The sequence below is a fragment of the Echiichthys vipera genome (assembly GCF_963691815.1).
Source record: "Echiichthys vipera genome assembly, chromosome: 3".
NCBI lineage: Eukaryota > Metazoa > Chordata > Actinopteri > Perciformes > Trachinidae > Echiichthys > Echiichthys vipera.
Window position 1 is genome coordinate 14,141,528 of NC_139828.1, and position 16,354 is coordinate 14,157,881.

Sequence of the window (16,354 nt, forward strand, 5' to 3'; positions counted from 1 at the left end):
TTCTTCTTCCCCTTTTTTCTTGTCCTCTTCAACTCCCCTCTCCCTCTATTTCTCTCTGTCTTATAGGGCTGTGGTGGAGAAATACCTCCTGGAGAAGTCTCGTCTGGTCTCCAGAGAGAAGAACGAGAGGTGAGGAGGGACAGGAGGGGTCTTGACCCTTCACCCTGACTGACCTTCATGGGGCCCTCTGTACAAACATGGGAAGCCTCTGATGGTTGGATATGAAGTGCAGCTTCAGTCTTTAGTCTTTGACTTTAGATGTTCATCTACCTAAACACTTACACAAACACATAATAGGGCTGCACAATATATTGTTTTTTTATCGTCATTGCAATATCAACTTACGCAATAAACACATTGCAAAAGACACCTTTTCACACAATTTCCATTACGTTTTTTATAATTAAACAAGCAATTTGTTGTATATTAGCTTATTTCAGTGCACTTTATTACAATGTGAGGTTCATGGTCACTTTATTAGACAGCTAGATTTTGGTGTTCTGGTGGATGATATTGCAAGGAGGAAGGCAAGAACGATGCCACCAAAAGACATGTGTCCAGGGGCCTCATGGGACCCTGATCTGGCCCTGCATGTACTCACATATGCAGTCATAGACATGCTAGACTGAGGTAGTAGCTGCCTGAATGCTCGATTATGGACATGTGTTAATACTAGCATTAGCTGTGTGTACATAGAGAACTGGATAATGTTGTGGGATCTCTAATGTAGCAGTGAGAGAGCTCATATTAATATAGTTTGGGGTTGTGACATTCAGCAATTCTTGTTTGTTTGAGTTGAGAATTGTCTGTTGCTAACAGACATACAAACATCCTTTCCTCACTCATCCTTTAAGTTGTTACTCACTGTGACGTTCACTACCGGCTAGACCACAGGTCTGTTGCTACTTGTGTGACTAATATGCAAACAAATATGCCGCCTTTGGTAATTGAGAAATACATTTAGAGAATTAAAGAAGTGTGCAAATCCTTCACTGTCATTTTATCTACAGTAATATTCCTGATGAATGACTCAAACAAAGATGCTCACAGACAGATTTTACCCCCCCCCCCCCCCCCCCCCCCTTTTAACTGTTAAATCAGTGAAACCAATACAAAAATCTGACTTTAATATGAATGTTTCCTCTTATTGACACTGGAAGGCTTTTTTCTAATTAATCACGTCATGTTTTGTACTTTCCATTTTCGATTCGTACATGTACATCAGGCATACGTACATACACATAAGCACTCATGGGGTTAGTCCTTCAAACCACAATCTGCCACTGAGCAACTCAGCTGAGGCACTTACATACTGTAGTTAGTGGGAGTGGGGAGAGCTAGTTTTGGAAAATGTAGTATCCAAGTCCGTCTCCGTAACCTTCAGGTTGTTAGCCACCTACACAGTGTACTGTTAATCACCCAGCCTACAATTTCTGTTGACAGTTAATCTTGCCTGTCTAGTCATAGAGTGACTCCACTGTATGATGTAACTGTTTCTTAGTGATATGTGTGGAAACTCATTGCTCCTGTTTCCTTTGACAACAAAGCTTTGTCGCCTGTCTACCTACCTGCCCACTGATAACACAAGTGTAAAACCGATATCATTGAGCTTCGTGCATTGTCTTCTATTAGCTTGTTACAATATGTTGACTCTTCGTTCATCACCAAAACTTTATCACCCCCTTATTTGTGCTCATAAAGATGAAGCGCATATCCACTGATAACGTCTCACCAAGTAATAAAACGAACAATTATGGATGCATAGAAGAATTAATTCATCTGTTGGAAAGCAGTTTAAAGAGTTAGTACACGCTTTAAGAACGTGTGTGTTTTTCCAGGAACTACCACGTGTTTTACTACCTGCTGTTGGGAGCTTCAGAGGAGGAGAGGAAGGAGTTCAAGCTGCTGCCGCCTGAAGACTACTTCTACCTCAAGCAGGTACAATGCCACTCCTCTGCCCCATCACATGCAGCTGTTTATTGTCTATCCATTTGATAAAACGTCTAAAAGATTCTTCACTTCAGTCATTCTACCCTGTTCAGTCCGCTCAACCCCAGTAAATCACCTTCCAATTGTGTTAATGAACTATTCACAGTTGTGTGTGATCTGACCTTTAAGGTAACACTGTAATTCACTGTGAGCAGTCCCTGTATTCATGAAGACTGTCAAGCCTCTGAATAAGCTGCTGTATACACTCCCAGCTCACACATGTGCCCTGCATGTTAATGAGGCAGTCTTTAGTCACTCCCTCGCTTTTATTCCCTTCTTTCTTCACCCTCCTTTTCTTCACCTGTTTATCTGTCCATTTGGTGCGTTTGCTATCTCCTTCCCATCTTTATACAACCTCACTTACTAACTGTATGTCTTTTCTTGTAGCAAAACTTTAAGATAGAAGATGAGGAAGACCTTCGTCATGACTTTGAAAGGCTGCAGCAGGCAATGGAGATGGTTGGCTTCCTTCCGGCCACTAAGAAACAGTAAGTGAATTAGTGTTCGGTATATTGTGTGTAATGCAAGGAAGAGACATAATGTCCTTCCAGACATGTTGAAAGGATTGTGTCGAAAATCCATCCTGAAGCATTTTTCCACTTAGTCCTGAAAACAGAGGTTATTTTGGGCTGAGCGTTGAGTCACATTACCAAAAATATAGATTACAACAAAGAGACTGTTGACTGCTGGGAATAGCTGCATCTAATCGGATAATGTAGCAGTTTATTAGAAACAGTGTGTGGATACAGCCCCATAAAATGCTTTTATTCAGTTATTGAACATAAAAAGATGATAGGGCTGACTAACAGAATGTGTAGTATTGTTCCTGCATTTGTCATATGACTGCATTGTTGCTTTCAGCTTACGCAATTTTTGTGACTGTGTTGCAGGATCTTTTCTGTGCTTTCGGCCATCTTGTATCTGGGCAACGTGACCTACAGGAGGAAGTCCACAGGCCGAGACGAGGGGTTGGATGTGGGACCACCAGAGGTCCTGGCTACACTCTCTGACCTGCTGAAGGTAACATTTGTGTTTGTTTTAGAGGGGGCTCCATACCTCACTGTGTCAGGTAAATTGTCTGCGACCATCAGCACTAACTTGTGTGGGTTTCCTCTCAGGTTAAAGAGGAGCTGCTGGTTGAGGCACTGACAAAGAGGAAAACAGTGACCGTCAATGACAAGCTGATCCTCCCCTACAGCCACTCTGAGGTAGGCAGTGAAGACATCTCTGCAACCTGTCATTACTATAATAGTGTCCAATTGCACACTAATTGGTGGCCTTGTGTGTGTTTCTGCTTCTTCCTAATGCCTTTCTGCTTCTTTATTGATACACCTACAGTAGATCTCTTCTTCCTGTCTAATGTTCAACCGTTTATGTCCTCATTTTCTCTGCTTTTTCTTTTTGTTTAAGCACTCATTTACTGTATGTCAGATAAGATTGTGTTTTGCACTATTTAATATACGGAAAATTACAAAGGGGGGGGAGGGAGAGGCCTCCACCTAAAACATGTAAAGAAATTCACAGAGAACACATAATTAACTGAGGAGGATGTTGGTTTATACACTATCGTAACACCTGAGCAGTAGTAGTAATGCATGTCACTATGAGTGAGGCAATTATAATGTGAATAAATTGATAATACATGGGGAAGAGCAGACCCAACAGCCGTTTTGTAACAATTTCTAATTATACAACAACAGCAATTACAGGGATGGCAATGAAAATCTTTTGTTGTGGTATAGTCCGACACTATGAAATGGCACCTTTGCTTCAGTTCTGTTTATTGAAGTTTTCCTCACAATATGTGTCATGCCCTCTTGCTCCCATCAGGCTATCACAGCCAGAGACTCCATGGCCAAATCTCTGTACAGCGCCTTGTTTGACTGGATCGTCCTGCGCATTAATCACGCACTGCTCAACAAGAAAGATATGGAGGAATCTGTCCCAGTAAGACACAAACACTCTCTCATGCACAAATGGTGAAAATTAGAGATTTCCTCTGCTTCCATACCCGAAGGAACTTCATTTTGAAACAACACTACATTATTAAATTCTCTAAATATTGTTGTTTTGGGGAGGTGATTGTTTGCATTCCCCTTCCTGTTCCTCACCAGTGTTTGGTTGGTCCTGTTTTCTAGTGTTTGTCCATCGGCGTCCTGGACATTTTTGGCTTTGAGGACTTTGAGACCAACAGCTTTGAGCAGTTCTGCATCAACTATGCAAACGAGCAGCTGCAGTATTATTTCAACCATCACATCTTCAATCTGGAGCAGGTGAGTGGTCTCGTTTTCGTTTGCCTCCCCCCAAATGTCTATCCATGACTCACCAAACAACGCACCAGCAGAGGATTTGCTCCCCTGTGATTCAAACTGCGACTCTCTTCTCTGCTCTGTGTTTATAATAATGACTACTTAAATGATGACTCATCCAAACATTTCCTCTCTGAAGGGAGAAAGGGTGCATGCTAGTTCATGCTAGTTTATCTTATCCTCCAGACTCTGGTCACAACAGAAATACAAAATTAAAGTTATTGTTAGAATATTTAGTTATTTAGTCAAACTTGACTTGGAAAACAGTAACCGCTGCATCTTTTAGCACGCACAATATAATTACATCTGTTTTGGATGTTTTTATGTTTTTACATTTGAGACCAAAAGGGTAAATAATTAATACATTAAATGAGCTTATTCACCAAAATGTTCTGTTTTGCCTCAACCAGGAGGAGTACCAGGCAGAGGGAATCACGTGGCACAACATCGACTACACAGACAATGTGGGCTGTATCCATCTCATCAGCAAGAAGCCCACTGGCCTGCTCTACCTGCTGGATGAGGAGAGCAAGTAAGGACAGCTACAAATGATTCACACGGTTTCATTATGTTTTATGGCTGCTAGAAAGATAGGAATTAAGAGTTTATTGATACGAGTGCCAACATCGCTTCTGCTAATCTGCCCGATTCTTCATTGATTCATGATCAATTTTCTGTGTGGAAAAAATGGCCTACACCGGTTTAGAGGCCTCTGAACACAGTGTAGATGTGATGAGAGAATATTTGCACAGCATTTGTTTTCTTAGTCAAAGAAAAAAAATGCTACGCCTGCCTGTGTGGCGCTAATGGTATTATAACAGGATAATTACCCTCAGTAATGGACGTGCTGCTCAGTTGGGAAGCAGTGGCTCTTGTGCGTAGAGTCTACTTCTTGTTACAAGTTTCCAGCAGCATTGATGCAGGAGTTTGCCATCATTGTTTTGCACTGTGACAGACAAACATGCAGGCATCAATAAATAGAATTGATGAGCTCGAGGCGATACAATTCAAATGGTTCGGGCCATTTCTAACAGGTTATCAACTGGAACCGGTTCTTGATTCCCACCCCTACCTGCTAGTATGATTGAAAACAGTTGATTCAGTTGAAGCTTTCTATTAAACTGTCACACATTTTCTTTCCCTCTCCTCTTTCTCTTAATCCTTTGTTCCTTTTTCCTTCTCTCTGTGCCTGTACTCCAGCTTCCCTCATGCCACAGATGAGACATTATTAGCCAAATTCAAGCAGCAACACCAGGGGAACAAATACTTTGTCCCCACACCAGTCATGGAGCCTGCCTTCGTCATTCGTCACTTTGCTGGGAAAGTCAAATATCAAATCAAGGTAAGGAAGACAAACAGAAGATTGCAGCTAATATAAGCAAAAAGGGTTTGCACAATACTTAGTTACACTTGAATATAGACGTTTGTAATGTTCTTGATATATCTGGCCTCACCAGGATTTCCGGGAGAAGAACACAGACCACATGCGTCCAGACATTGTGGCGTTGTTGCGGAGTAGCGACCGTGCATATGTGCGGCAGCTCATCGGCATGGACCCGGTGGCCATGTTTCGATGGGGCATCCTGCGCGCCACCATCAGAGGCATTGCTGCTTTTAACGAAGCTGGCCGCTCCTGGGCTGCTAAAACTTCAGGTACATAATCGGTGTAACTGTCTTGTCCTGGGTGAAATGATTACAAAAATACTGAGGTTTCATTACACATAGATAGATTTGAGTTGAATGATAGTACTGTAGTCTCTCAGCTCTGCAATTAGCCTCTCAGGTCAACACATAGAGGAATATGGAGAAATGTGAGAAACATGCCGTAGGAGATTTTGATATTTTCTGTGCAATTCTCAATCCTCCAGACTATTTTGGTGCCCCTTGATGTAGGAGCATTTTTATGTGGATTAACAAGATTAAATAAGATTAATCTGAAAAACAACAACAAACACTGCTGCAGTCATGGGACCTTGATCACCTTTTATTTAATTTGAAAGCCTGCTTATGATAAATACATTGTTTAAATGTTAATAATGCTTAATAATTGTGTTTCTCTTGTTTTAGGTGTTGTCCGTCCAGTCTCCAGAACTCCTTTAGGAGAGCTTCAGCGATCCAATGCCCCAATAGACAGAATGTACAAGTAAGTAATGTACATAATTGAATATAAAACTATGAAACTTGGTCTCACTTGGTCTCATGTTTTTGGGTTTGGACTGATTTTCTAACTGCCAGATCTGTTTCCTCTGGAGGAATCTGTCTGTTATAGTACCTGTGGACGTGGAGACAGACTGTCGGCCCTGTTCACTTTGTGGTTAATAACTCTTTTCTTCCATGACTGGTTATTTTAAATAGGATCAATATAATTGCGGCCTTCATGAGGCTGCAACCTTTCCTCCACTTATAAACTACACAGCAACATATTTCCTGTGTGATGCTCCTTGTTGAAGGTGAAGGAAATGTTTCAGATGGTTGGTAAACTGAGGATCTTCACATTTTTCCTGTGGTGCTGGATGAGATGAGGAAGGACAATGTCACCAAAGACATCTAAACTCTGTTCTGCTGAGTTACTGTAACTGACAAAATCACAGCTTTTGTCGTCGCCCTGACAGATGACTCCTTCTTCATCTCATCTCAGTCATCCGTATCCTCTCCACCTTTTGGTGACCCCACTGTATGCGGTTCTCTCCCCTCCACAGACGAGCTTCTATGCTCGATTTCTACTTTGATCACTCAGAGGAGCGCCCTCTAGAGGCCTTTGAAGACATCTTTGCTAGCTATGAGAGTAAGAAGTAAGTGAATTTGGTGGACAGGAGAAAGTAATGAAGAAATGAGGCCAAGCAGGAAGGAAATGTGTTTTGTTTTGGGTAACATATACCGGTTTGCTCCATTTTCTGAGTTTGCTCCCACAAAAACACAAAAGAACCTTTTTGTTTTTTCAGCTATTTAGTAAAGTTGAGTCTTAACCAATGTATCAAATAGGTTTTATCGCAGAAGCGGGTGAATTGTCTGCTTCTTTAAATATGAAAGAAGAGAAGGGAATTCAGTATATCGCTATAAAGCAGTACAACAAAGTTGCCCTTTACCTTGCATTCTCCCTCTTCCCTCACTCTAATCCCAATCTTTTACTGTAGCTGTGATAATCTCTCTCTTTCCTCACATTTATTATTCTTGCTTTAGAGCACAGGATGGTGTTTGTACTGGACTACTCTGATTAGCCACCCGGATTACTTACATCAGCTGTGGAGCTTTGCAAGCACACACGTATTCACACACGCACAGAGGCCCCAAGTCAAATAGACAAAATTATTGGGGGAGCTTTCTCAGAATAGAACAAACCATGAGGGATATTTTGGATTGTTGGGCCCTCTGAATCTTGACCTTATACCTCCTGCTTTCAGATCTAAAATGAATGGGTTGCTTTTACAGAGCAGTACCTGAACTAAGTTGAACCTCCCAGCACATTGTTACCATTATTAAATCATCCAGCCTCTACCAGATCTGAGGGGTTAAGGTCAGATTCACTGTGGCTCATTTGCTGTATATGTTGCCCATTCCTTCACTGCCTGGCCTGTCTTCATGGTCAGTCGTGGTAAGTATCGAAAAGTATTGCATGGACTAGCTCTTGGACACAGAAAAGATTCCATATTAACCTCACCAAACCCAGTGTCCAGTGTAACACCAGCCCCAATTAAAGGACCATAAATCCAACAGCCTCACCAGTAACAACTTACAGTCACACAGCCAGTAACAACCCCAGCATGGAAACAGACGGCCAACCTCACTGAACATCAGCTCAGCTCTGCATGTTAACTACCACAGTGGCAGGGATATGGGTGTGAACACAACCCCTATTTGCCCCAATCTCTCTTTGTGTGACTGTATGTGTGTGTGTGTATGTATGTGTCATTTTCTGTTCTTGAAAGGGGATATGGCAGCATGGTTGGGTGGTCTGGTGTGTCTTGTGGTTTCTATGTACATAAACATGAGCAATGAGAGAATACATTTTGTGTGTTATTCTTCATGGATGAGCAGAGCATCAAGTTCCTCTTGATATCAGACCCCCAGCTATCCTGTGTGTGTTCTCGTCTTGGGTAACTGTGGTGGTGTGCTTTCTTCTAAGGTGTCCTAACAGCGGTGTTCTGTCACGCCCCGCTTTTACGTTTTTTTTTTCTCTTTCCTTCCTCCTTTTGTCGTTCACCCCCCCCCTCCCTTCCCCCCTTACTCCACCTCCCACTTTCCCTCTCCACACTGGGGTTGTGCGTGTGGTTTGATCAGAGACATGCATGCAGAGATCATCAGCTCCATTAAGAACTTGCAGTTGGATGGGGAGGACCCTCGCAAGCTCCTGCAGTCCTGGGGTCGCCTCCGCTTCCCTCGACGAGTCCTCCAGTGAGTCTGCAGACAGTCTAGTTGGCTCAGGCAGAACATGCTCATATTAAAGAACAACTTAAACTTTCCTCAGCTCATTTTGACCAACTATGTTCAGCTACTGAACTAGTTTAACACTAGAGACCCCCTTGCAATGGGATCACACCAGCCGAGACCACAAATCGGGCCAGTGGGTGTAAAGTGGTGGGGCAATGGCCCCTTTCCTACCTTCTACCCCTTAACTTCCGGCACCCTTGATCGGATTAAACCAATTTTCAACTCTGCCTTTATTTTGATCTCAATTACACACCTGTAACGTTTCTATCACGGTGACAGAAATATAAACACCTGGCAAAATACTCAAAACTGCTACTCTAGTATTACTGGCTACAGTAGGTGTCTCCTGGACCACAATTTACCATGATGACACACACACACACACACACACACACACACACACACACACACACACACACACACACACACACACACACACACCTTTTCTTGAAGGCTATAGCTGAAACTCCTTGAATTCCTTTATTAACTGCTGCATGAGCATCATCAGAAGACTGTGCTGGCATGTGAGGTCTTTTGGAGCATCTTAAAAGTATTTCCGAGTGGCCTCGCAGCATTAGAATTTGGTTCTGCAGTCTGACACATGGAAACAGAGAGAACATCAACATGAATTTAGGGCCTGTTTAAAAAGTGACGATGGCAAGAGAGCATGTCCGTCTGTGTATGGTGAGTCTCTACTGAGCTGATTTACATCCCATCTCCTGCAGCAAACTGCCTCCTCCTCTCTCATCCTCACCCTCTCACTCATCATGCCTCGTCTCTGCCCATCATTCTTCCAGGTACAACCCTGGATTTCATCACTGACTGACAGAGCATGAAGAAGTCAGCCGTCCGTACTAACCCACTCCATCTACTACTTGTTCTATCCTGAGGCCTTTAACGCTTCAGTCACTCTAACTAACTCTGCATCTCGTTTCTCCCTTTTTCACAGGAAACACAAGAACACCAAACAGAGACAGGTCATCCCCAAGGTAAACCTGGATAAAGACTCCCATTTTAGGGGTGGATAAGAGAATATACCGTTTAGGTCGATGGATGCGGTTTTATTAGTTTAGCCTCATTCTTTTAGAATTATAATTATTTAGTTTCGGTAGGAAATTAATTTACTGTGTTACTGCTGTGCAGAGTTTACTGGATTCTCGGTCCCTGAAGTATATTGTGAGCCTGACGCTGCACGACCGCACCACCAAGTCTCTGCTCCACCTGCACAAGAAGAAGAAGCCCCCCAGCATAAGTGCCCAGTTCCAGGTAACATCACACGCAACAAAATGCAGGATACACACACAGAAACAAGCTGAACACACCCTTCAGCGGCAGTCTTGAACATCTAGCAAACCCCTCTCCTCCTTTTCCTCAGACCTCTCTGACCAAGCTCTTGGAGACTCTAAACAGAGCAGAGCCTTTCTTCATTCGCTGTATCCGCTCCAATGCCGAGAAGGTAAGACTCCGTTGTTGTTAGTCATTAGTAATGTTTTCTTTAATATCTTCTGTTCAAATCCTTCGGCTCTTTGCGAATAATAACGTAAAGACATTATAGAAGAAAGTCTCGAGTGTTGTAGTTTAATCACATTTCATATATCTCTGTTACACAAACCGTTCTTAATGTATTTATATATAAATTAAAATCAATAAAAATTCGAAAAATGAAAATGAAAATTATCATCCCCAATCAGTAATAAGAATATCTTGAACACAATTCCTAATTGTTTAATTGGCAAATATGGTTATGTAAATGGTAAGGGTATAATTGAACATGCTTCTTGTGTCCTTGTGTGTGAGCAGAAGGAGATGTATCTGGATGAGGCCTTGGTGCTTCAGCAACTGCGATACACAGGAATGCTGGAAACGGTTCGCATCAGACGGTCAGGCTACGGAGCCAAGTACACATTCCAGGTACTTCTCTTTTAGGAAGGTCCTTGTGATCATCACATATTAATATGAATCAAGAAAACTTTATGTATCTACAGGGGGTAAGTAAAGGTAAGGCACGTAGAGAAGACATTGCTGAACATAAAATATTTTGATGTTGGTGTAAAGATATAATTCCTGGTGTTGTCTGTAGTCACGCATAGCTGCTGCCTGTCTTTACATTCCCTTTAATATTGGCATTTGGTTTTTAGCATTCATCTCAACCACATAAGTCCTCTCTTGAATGGTCCATTTATTTCTTATTTGTGTGATCTTTGTTCCTGCAGGAGTTCATTGAGCAGTTCAGGGTTTTGTTGCCAAAGAACGCTGCTGCCTCTAAAAACGACATCGCAGCACTGCTTGAGAAAAAGATGGGCCTGGACCCCACCACATACCAGATAGGCAAAACTAAGGTATACCACCAAACTTGTTATTTGTTCTCGAGTTTTTCTCTTTCAGTACAACCTCATAAAACCCTCTTTCTTGTCTGCTTGTACATTCTGGTGTTTTCTCTCTGTTCAGGTGTTCTTAAAGGAGCTGGAGCGACAGCAGCTGCAGGACACGCTGCACAAGGATGTAATGCGAAAGATTATCTTCCTTCAGCGCTGGTTCAGAGGTCGTCTGCAGAGGAAAGAGTTTCTGGATATGAGACGGGCAGCCATCTTGATTCAGGTAAACACAGATGCAGCTTTTTTTGGGGAGGGGGGTGTCTCAGTATTTATCTTGTTTATTTCCTCATTTTAATATTTAAAAGAGGGTTAGGGTTAAAAATTAAAGTATAATACTGATCCTGTCCTGTTCCCTGTCCACCTGCTTAGCGTTCATGGCGCAGGTACTGTGAAGAGGAGCAAAGGCGACGGGCATCCATTCTGATCCAGGCTCTGTGGAGAGGGCACAGACAGAGATCAGCCTACCACCGCCAAAGACAGGGCGCTACTAAAATACAAGCCCTGGTCAGAGGACACTCTGCACGCAGAAGGTAACAACATGGAGACACCATATTATTAAAACGAGTCAGCTGAACCACAGATGGACATGCAGTGCCCTAAAAACATTTTTAAAAATGTATTTTGACCATCATGTTTATGTTTTGTTGATTACAGGTGCCACTCCATGCGTGAGGAGAAACACAAAAAGGAGGAGGAGGAAAAAGAAGCTCTTAAGAGGGCAGAAGAAGAAGAAGAAAGAAGGCGGAGGGAAGAAGAGGAGGCAGCAAGGAGAAGAGCAGAGGAGGAGGAAGAAGAAAGGAGGAGGATGGAAGAAGAAGCAGAAAGAAGAAAGGCGGAAGAGGAGGAAGCAAGGAGGAGAGCAGAAGAAGAGGAGGCCGCCAGGAAAGCGCATGAAGCACAGAAGAGAATAGAGGAAGCGGAGAAAAGACTGGCAAGCGAGCCACAAACAAGAGAGGATCCAGATATAGAGCTGGTCACAGAGGAGATGCTGGATGATATCCTCCCTGTCCAGGAGACAGAGGAGGAGAGAGAGGAAGACGGAGAGGTCAACACAAGCTCACACACAGAGGAGGCAGAGGGCAAGGATGAAGAGCTGGAGGATGAGGAATATGATTTGGAGACCAACGGTACCCTGGCTGAGGCAGGACCCCAGCTGGATGAGAAAGAAGATGATGAGGATTTAGGACCGCCCTCTGATGGGGTCACCTCCAGCACACTTACACCCACATCCTCAGGTGAGAGGTTGGATAACCAGGCTCCCTGCAATACCAATACTCAACTAAAGAGAGCAAGAGCTCCAGCTATCAACAGAGGCTTGTCGTCCAGGAGCCAGGAGAAGAGAGAGCAGAGGAGACGAAGAGGACTGGAGCACAACCAGAGGGAGACTGAACGAGCCGCCTCTTCCTCTTCCTCCGCTTCAGCCAGCAGCAAGGATCAAACATCCCCGCCAAACAGCAAAAACCAGGAGCCCTCTAAGCTAAAAGAGCGGGCAGACAGCAAGGAGCTGGACCAGTACACCTTCGTCGCCTGGAAAATGAAGGAAGACAAAGGAGGGAAGAAGGAGGCAAAAGCGTCTCCTCCTTCTGCCAATCCTGTCCGTCCGTCTTCGTTACCCCTGCACACCGCTGACGCTGTGCCTGACAGAAACGGTTTAGGTGATGGTGTCGGAGCCACAAACCTGCACCGCCGCCCCGGAGCGATCAAGGAGAAGCCGGAGAAATGGAAGGGGCGGAGGAGTGATGGAGAATACTATGAAAACGCCAGCCCTCCACCACCTCACAACAGGGAGGAAAGGAGGAAAAAAACGCTGCTGTACGTCTTCTTTCCTGGTCATTTTCTCTAACCTCATGTTTTGTCTCTAACTCATTTCTTTTTTTTTGTTTTATTCATATAATACTTTTGAATTAAAGAAGTGGCAGTAGATCTTCTCCCACATTGTGTTAATGTGATAAGGAAACTCAGAAACCCCCAGAAAATGTGATCTTTTCATAAATTGATTTATATTTTTCTTTGTGTTCATCTGCAGGAGTGAAACCGCCTCCTCATCAATTGACAGTTTGTCCCCAGGCTTTGAAGGAGCTGGTGCTTTTTCAGCCAGAGAGGTATTTAAAAATGTTCATCTGTTGTAATGGAAACTTTTGACATTTCACATTGTAAAAATCTGTTCATACTAGCTTCTGGTCCAGTTATTCTAAACATGCTTAAATAGTTTTCGGCTCTGCAGGTGATTTCCCCCTCAGAAAGCTACGCTGACGGCTCGAAGGGAAGCTCCATCAGGAGGAAACACCAAGATGGTTCTGGTCACCAAGACTCGGTACACTCCATCCCGTCCACGCCAGACAGGTACTTAACTGCGCTGGAACGGCCTATAGACAAGTGTTGGGGTGATGGGATGCAGCAGAGTTGCTGTTAAATGTGTGGGCGGGAAGCGTTTTTGGACATACATTTATTTTAAAATGAGATGATTGAGACGGGTGAAGCACAGGGTAATGTGTCCAGTGGAAAACCGTGTATAAATTATCAGTATAGGTGCTATCAGTCATCTTTGCTGTCAGGCAGAAACCTTGTATTTTCAAAACCACAATTTTTCAGGAATGGGTTTTGCTGACAGTTTGAGGGTCCAATGATTTAGTCACTCTTTTTAATACTTTTCATTGATTGAAACTTTATAAAAACCCACACACGGATGTAAAGAGTGACCAATAGCACTGATTTATGACAGCCACGTCATGTAAAATATAATGCTGAGACAAAGAAATTCACAGGAAATCCCCCTCAGTTTAATCTTAACCTGCCTCAACATCTGTTTGGGTCAGACTGTTCCTGGGAAAACTCTTTGACTTGTGTAATCAAACCCTCTTCAGCTCCTTGTGTGGTGTTGCACGTTCACAGATGGAAATTCCTGATCACTGAATTCACTCTGAATGGATTTATATGCCAGAAATGGAGGCTTGAGGCTCACTCATAGGCCAGAGTTTTATCAGACAGAGGCATCGGGCAGACTGCCTTGTTTTTATTTCTCTTATTTGTATTGTTGCTATGGTGACACTGCTGGATCCAAGCTTGCCTATGTGGCGCTTAAAACTACTCTTTCAGATAATTCTGTTTTGATGGTATTTTTAGAAACTGGACATCTTCCAGGGAGTTACAGACACACACAAAACATGACAGAAACACTAATCAATCTGTACTCGTCCCTCAGTCCACCGCTATGAGCCATTTTAGAGTTACTCAACTGTTTATGGGTTTTTGTGAATATTCTTTAGAGCTTCCTGTATTTCTGTGTCCTGCAGGTCAGGTGGTTTCTTCAGCAAGATTTTGAAAAAACGCCCACACAAAGAGGCCCAGACTCCAGACAACGGAGAGGTGACACTTGCTCAGATTCTCAACGAGAGGCCAACAGGAGGGGAAGGTAAATAGTCCTAACTGTTCAGTCTGTCCGTATCAAGTGTCAGAAGAATTAACGGATTTACTGGAGCAGGGAGATTAAGTGCACTCCTTTTAAGTTGACTGGATTTTTGGGTGCCGCTTGCCCAAAGAGCTCTGAGAAATCCTGCAGGATACTAAATATGATCCTGATTACATTTCAATATCAGTAAAAACATTTTATTTATTTTGAGATCCAAAATTGTGGTTTTATTGCCCAACACAAACCGCACTAAAACTGCTAGACTGTTCGCTTTCGTCACACCTCATGAATTGAGAAAACACAGGTGTATTATCACTAATATTCTCAGGCCTTGACTAATCCTGCCGCTTGCTTTCTGAGAAAATACTGACCCGTGCGGGATCACACTCAGTGCAAACAGAATAACCCCAGTCTGGGGTTTGTTTCCTCCATGGTACTAATGCATACTTAACAATTTGAGTTCAGTTTCAGGAGAGAAGTATTATTTCCTCCCTAATGAAACTTAAGATATACTGATTTTAATTCCCTCCCTCTCAGCCCCAACGTCCGGACATCCTTCTCGGCCTCTGTCTCAGCCACACGGGGACCGTGCTGGTAAAGGTTTAGGCCGCAACCCCACCATAAAGATCAGTCGAGCCACCCGAGTGTCTGAGCAGTGGAACGCCTCACTGGATCGGGAAATCACCAACGCCAATGAGCTGCGACACCTCGATGAATTTCTGGGCAACCAGGTGAGTGAAAAGTAACAAGATGTTTACGTATTGTATGAAGTTATTTTATCTTATTCACTAACAAAACAATTTCTTGTTTGTGTTCCCTTTTTAAAGGTCAACGATTTCCGCTCCAGGGGGAAGTCGCTGTCTGCCACAGAGGCCATCTTTGTAACAGCCACCATGCAGTTCAGAGAGACTATCAAAGCCATGTATTCTCTCCCAGTGAGTTTGTCTGCCGGCACATAACACACACGTGATATATACTGATCAATGTTCTTCCTCAACATCCTCTCCTCTTCCTCATGTTCTCTCCTGTCGCCTAAACATTTCCAGAAACCCACCATTGGCTACAAAGGTCTGATGACGGGCTACCAGAATAAAGTGATCCACCTGGCAGGTGACAAACAGAAAGGAGAAGTCCAGCTTGTGGTCAACCTCTTCCAGTCGGTGCTGGATGGCTTCATCAGAGGAGAGATGAAGAAGGAGGAGGCTGAGCCTGCAAAGGTGGAACCACGAACATTCATTATTGTTCAGTCTAATTTGTCAAAATGTGAAAAAATACCAATATCAATGCTTATGTGTGTTTTTCAGCCCGCTAAAGCTAGGAAGAAGAGGAGGAAAAAAGATAAAAGTGTTAGTATGCAGTTAAATAACCTTATTTTGTATCTACAGTGTTTTTCATTGTGTTCAATAATGATTCATAACTTAATATAGGTCATGATTTCTAACTGAGCGACTTTTGGTCTTGTTAGATGGAGAGCCCGCTGGATCATGTTTTCGTCAACTATCAGGTCAACATCATGCAGTCATGCGACCAGTGTAGTTCTTACATCTGGGGTATGGAGAAGGCCTACATGTGCAGCTGTGAGTAAACACCCCAACAACGCTCCTTTTCTTCTTTTTTCTGTTTTATTTAAGTTCAGATATTAAAAATACAGTTTGCAGCAGAACATAAAGAAATTAGTTCCTAAGCACTCGTTCCTAATTTTCCTTTTAATCTGGTTTTTACAGATTGTAAAATGGTGTGCCATAAGAAGTGCCTCTGCAAATTAGTCACCGACTGCTCCACCTTCTGTGCCAAAAAGGTAGGTTTTTATTTTTAGAAATCACAGGCCTGGATCATCACTGATG

At 43.1% G+C, this 16,354-nt stretch overlaps 1 protein-coding gene across 2 annotated transcripts in view; it reads left to right on the forward strand.

Moving 5' to 3' along the window:
• LOC310966681 (myosin IXB) overlaps positions 1-16,354 on the forward strand; it is a 57,324-nt gene that overhangs the window by 34,089 nt on the left and 6,881 nt on the right. For both annotated transcript variants that reach the window (XM_083940496.1, XM_083940497.1), the window contains exons 6-34: positions 67-129; positions 1,839-1,938; positions 2,377-2,477; positions 2,880-3,009; positions 3,108-3,197; positions 3,820-3,936; positions 4,128-4,262; positions 4,709-4,830; positions 5,499-5,640; positions 5,756-5,951; positions 6,366-6,441; positions 8,577-8,690; positions 9,676-9,715; positions 9,870-9,992; positions 10,102-10,182; positions 10,527-10,637; positions 10,940-11,065; positions 11,175-11,324; positions 11,471-11,631; positions 11,756-12,913; positions 13,128-13,203; positions 13,326-13,444; positions 14,395-14,513; positions 15,048-15,241; positions 15,338-15,445; positions 15,557-15,727; positions 15,815-15,856; positions 15,976-16,087; positions 16,235-16,308. In XM_083940496.1, the coding sequence (XP_083796622.1) occupies positions 67-129; positions 1,839-1,938; positions 2,377-2,477; positions 2,880-3,009; positions 3,108-3,197; positions 3,820-3,936; positions 4,128-4,262; positions 4,709-4,830; positions 5,499-5,640; positions 5,756-5,951; positions 6,366-6,441; positions 8,577-8,690; positions 9,676-9,715; positions 9,870-9,992; positions 10,102-10,182; positions 10,527-10,637; positions 10,940-11,065; positions 11,175-11,324; positions 11,471-11,631; positions 11,756-12,913; positions 13,128-13,203; positions 13,326-13,444; positions 14,395-14,513; positions 15,048-15,241; positions 15,338-15,445; positions 15,557-15,727; positions 15,815-15,856; positions 15,976-16,087; positions 16,235-16,308 (4,351 nt within the window). The remainder of the gene's footprint in view (positions 1-66; positions 130-1,838; positions 1,939-2,376; positions 2,478-2,879; positions 3,010-3,107; positions 3,198-3,819; positions 3,937-4,127; positions 4,263-4,708; positions 4,831-5,498; positions 5,641-5,755; positions 5,952-6,365; positions 6,442-8,576; positions 8,691-9,675; positions 9,716-9,869; positions 9,993-10,101; positions 10,183-10,526; positions 10,638-10,939; positions 11,066-11,174; positions 11,325-11,470; positions 11,632-11,755; positions 12,914-13,127; positions 13,204-13,325; positions 13,445-14,394; positions 14,514-15,047; positions 15,242-15,337; positions 15,446-15,556; positions 15,728-15,814; positions 15,857-15,975; positions 16,088-16,234; positions 16,309-16,354) is intronic.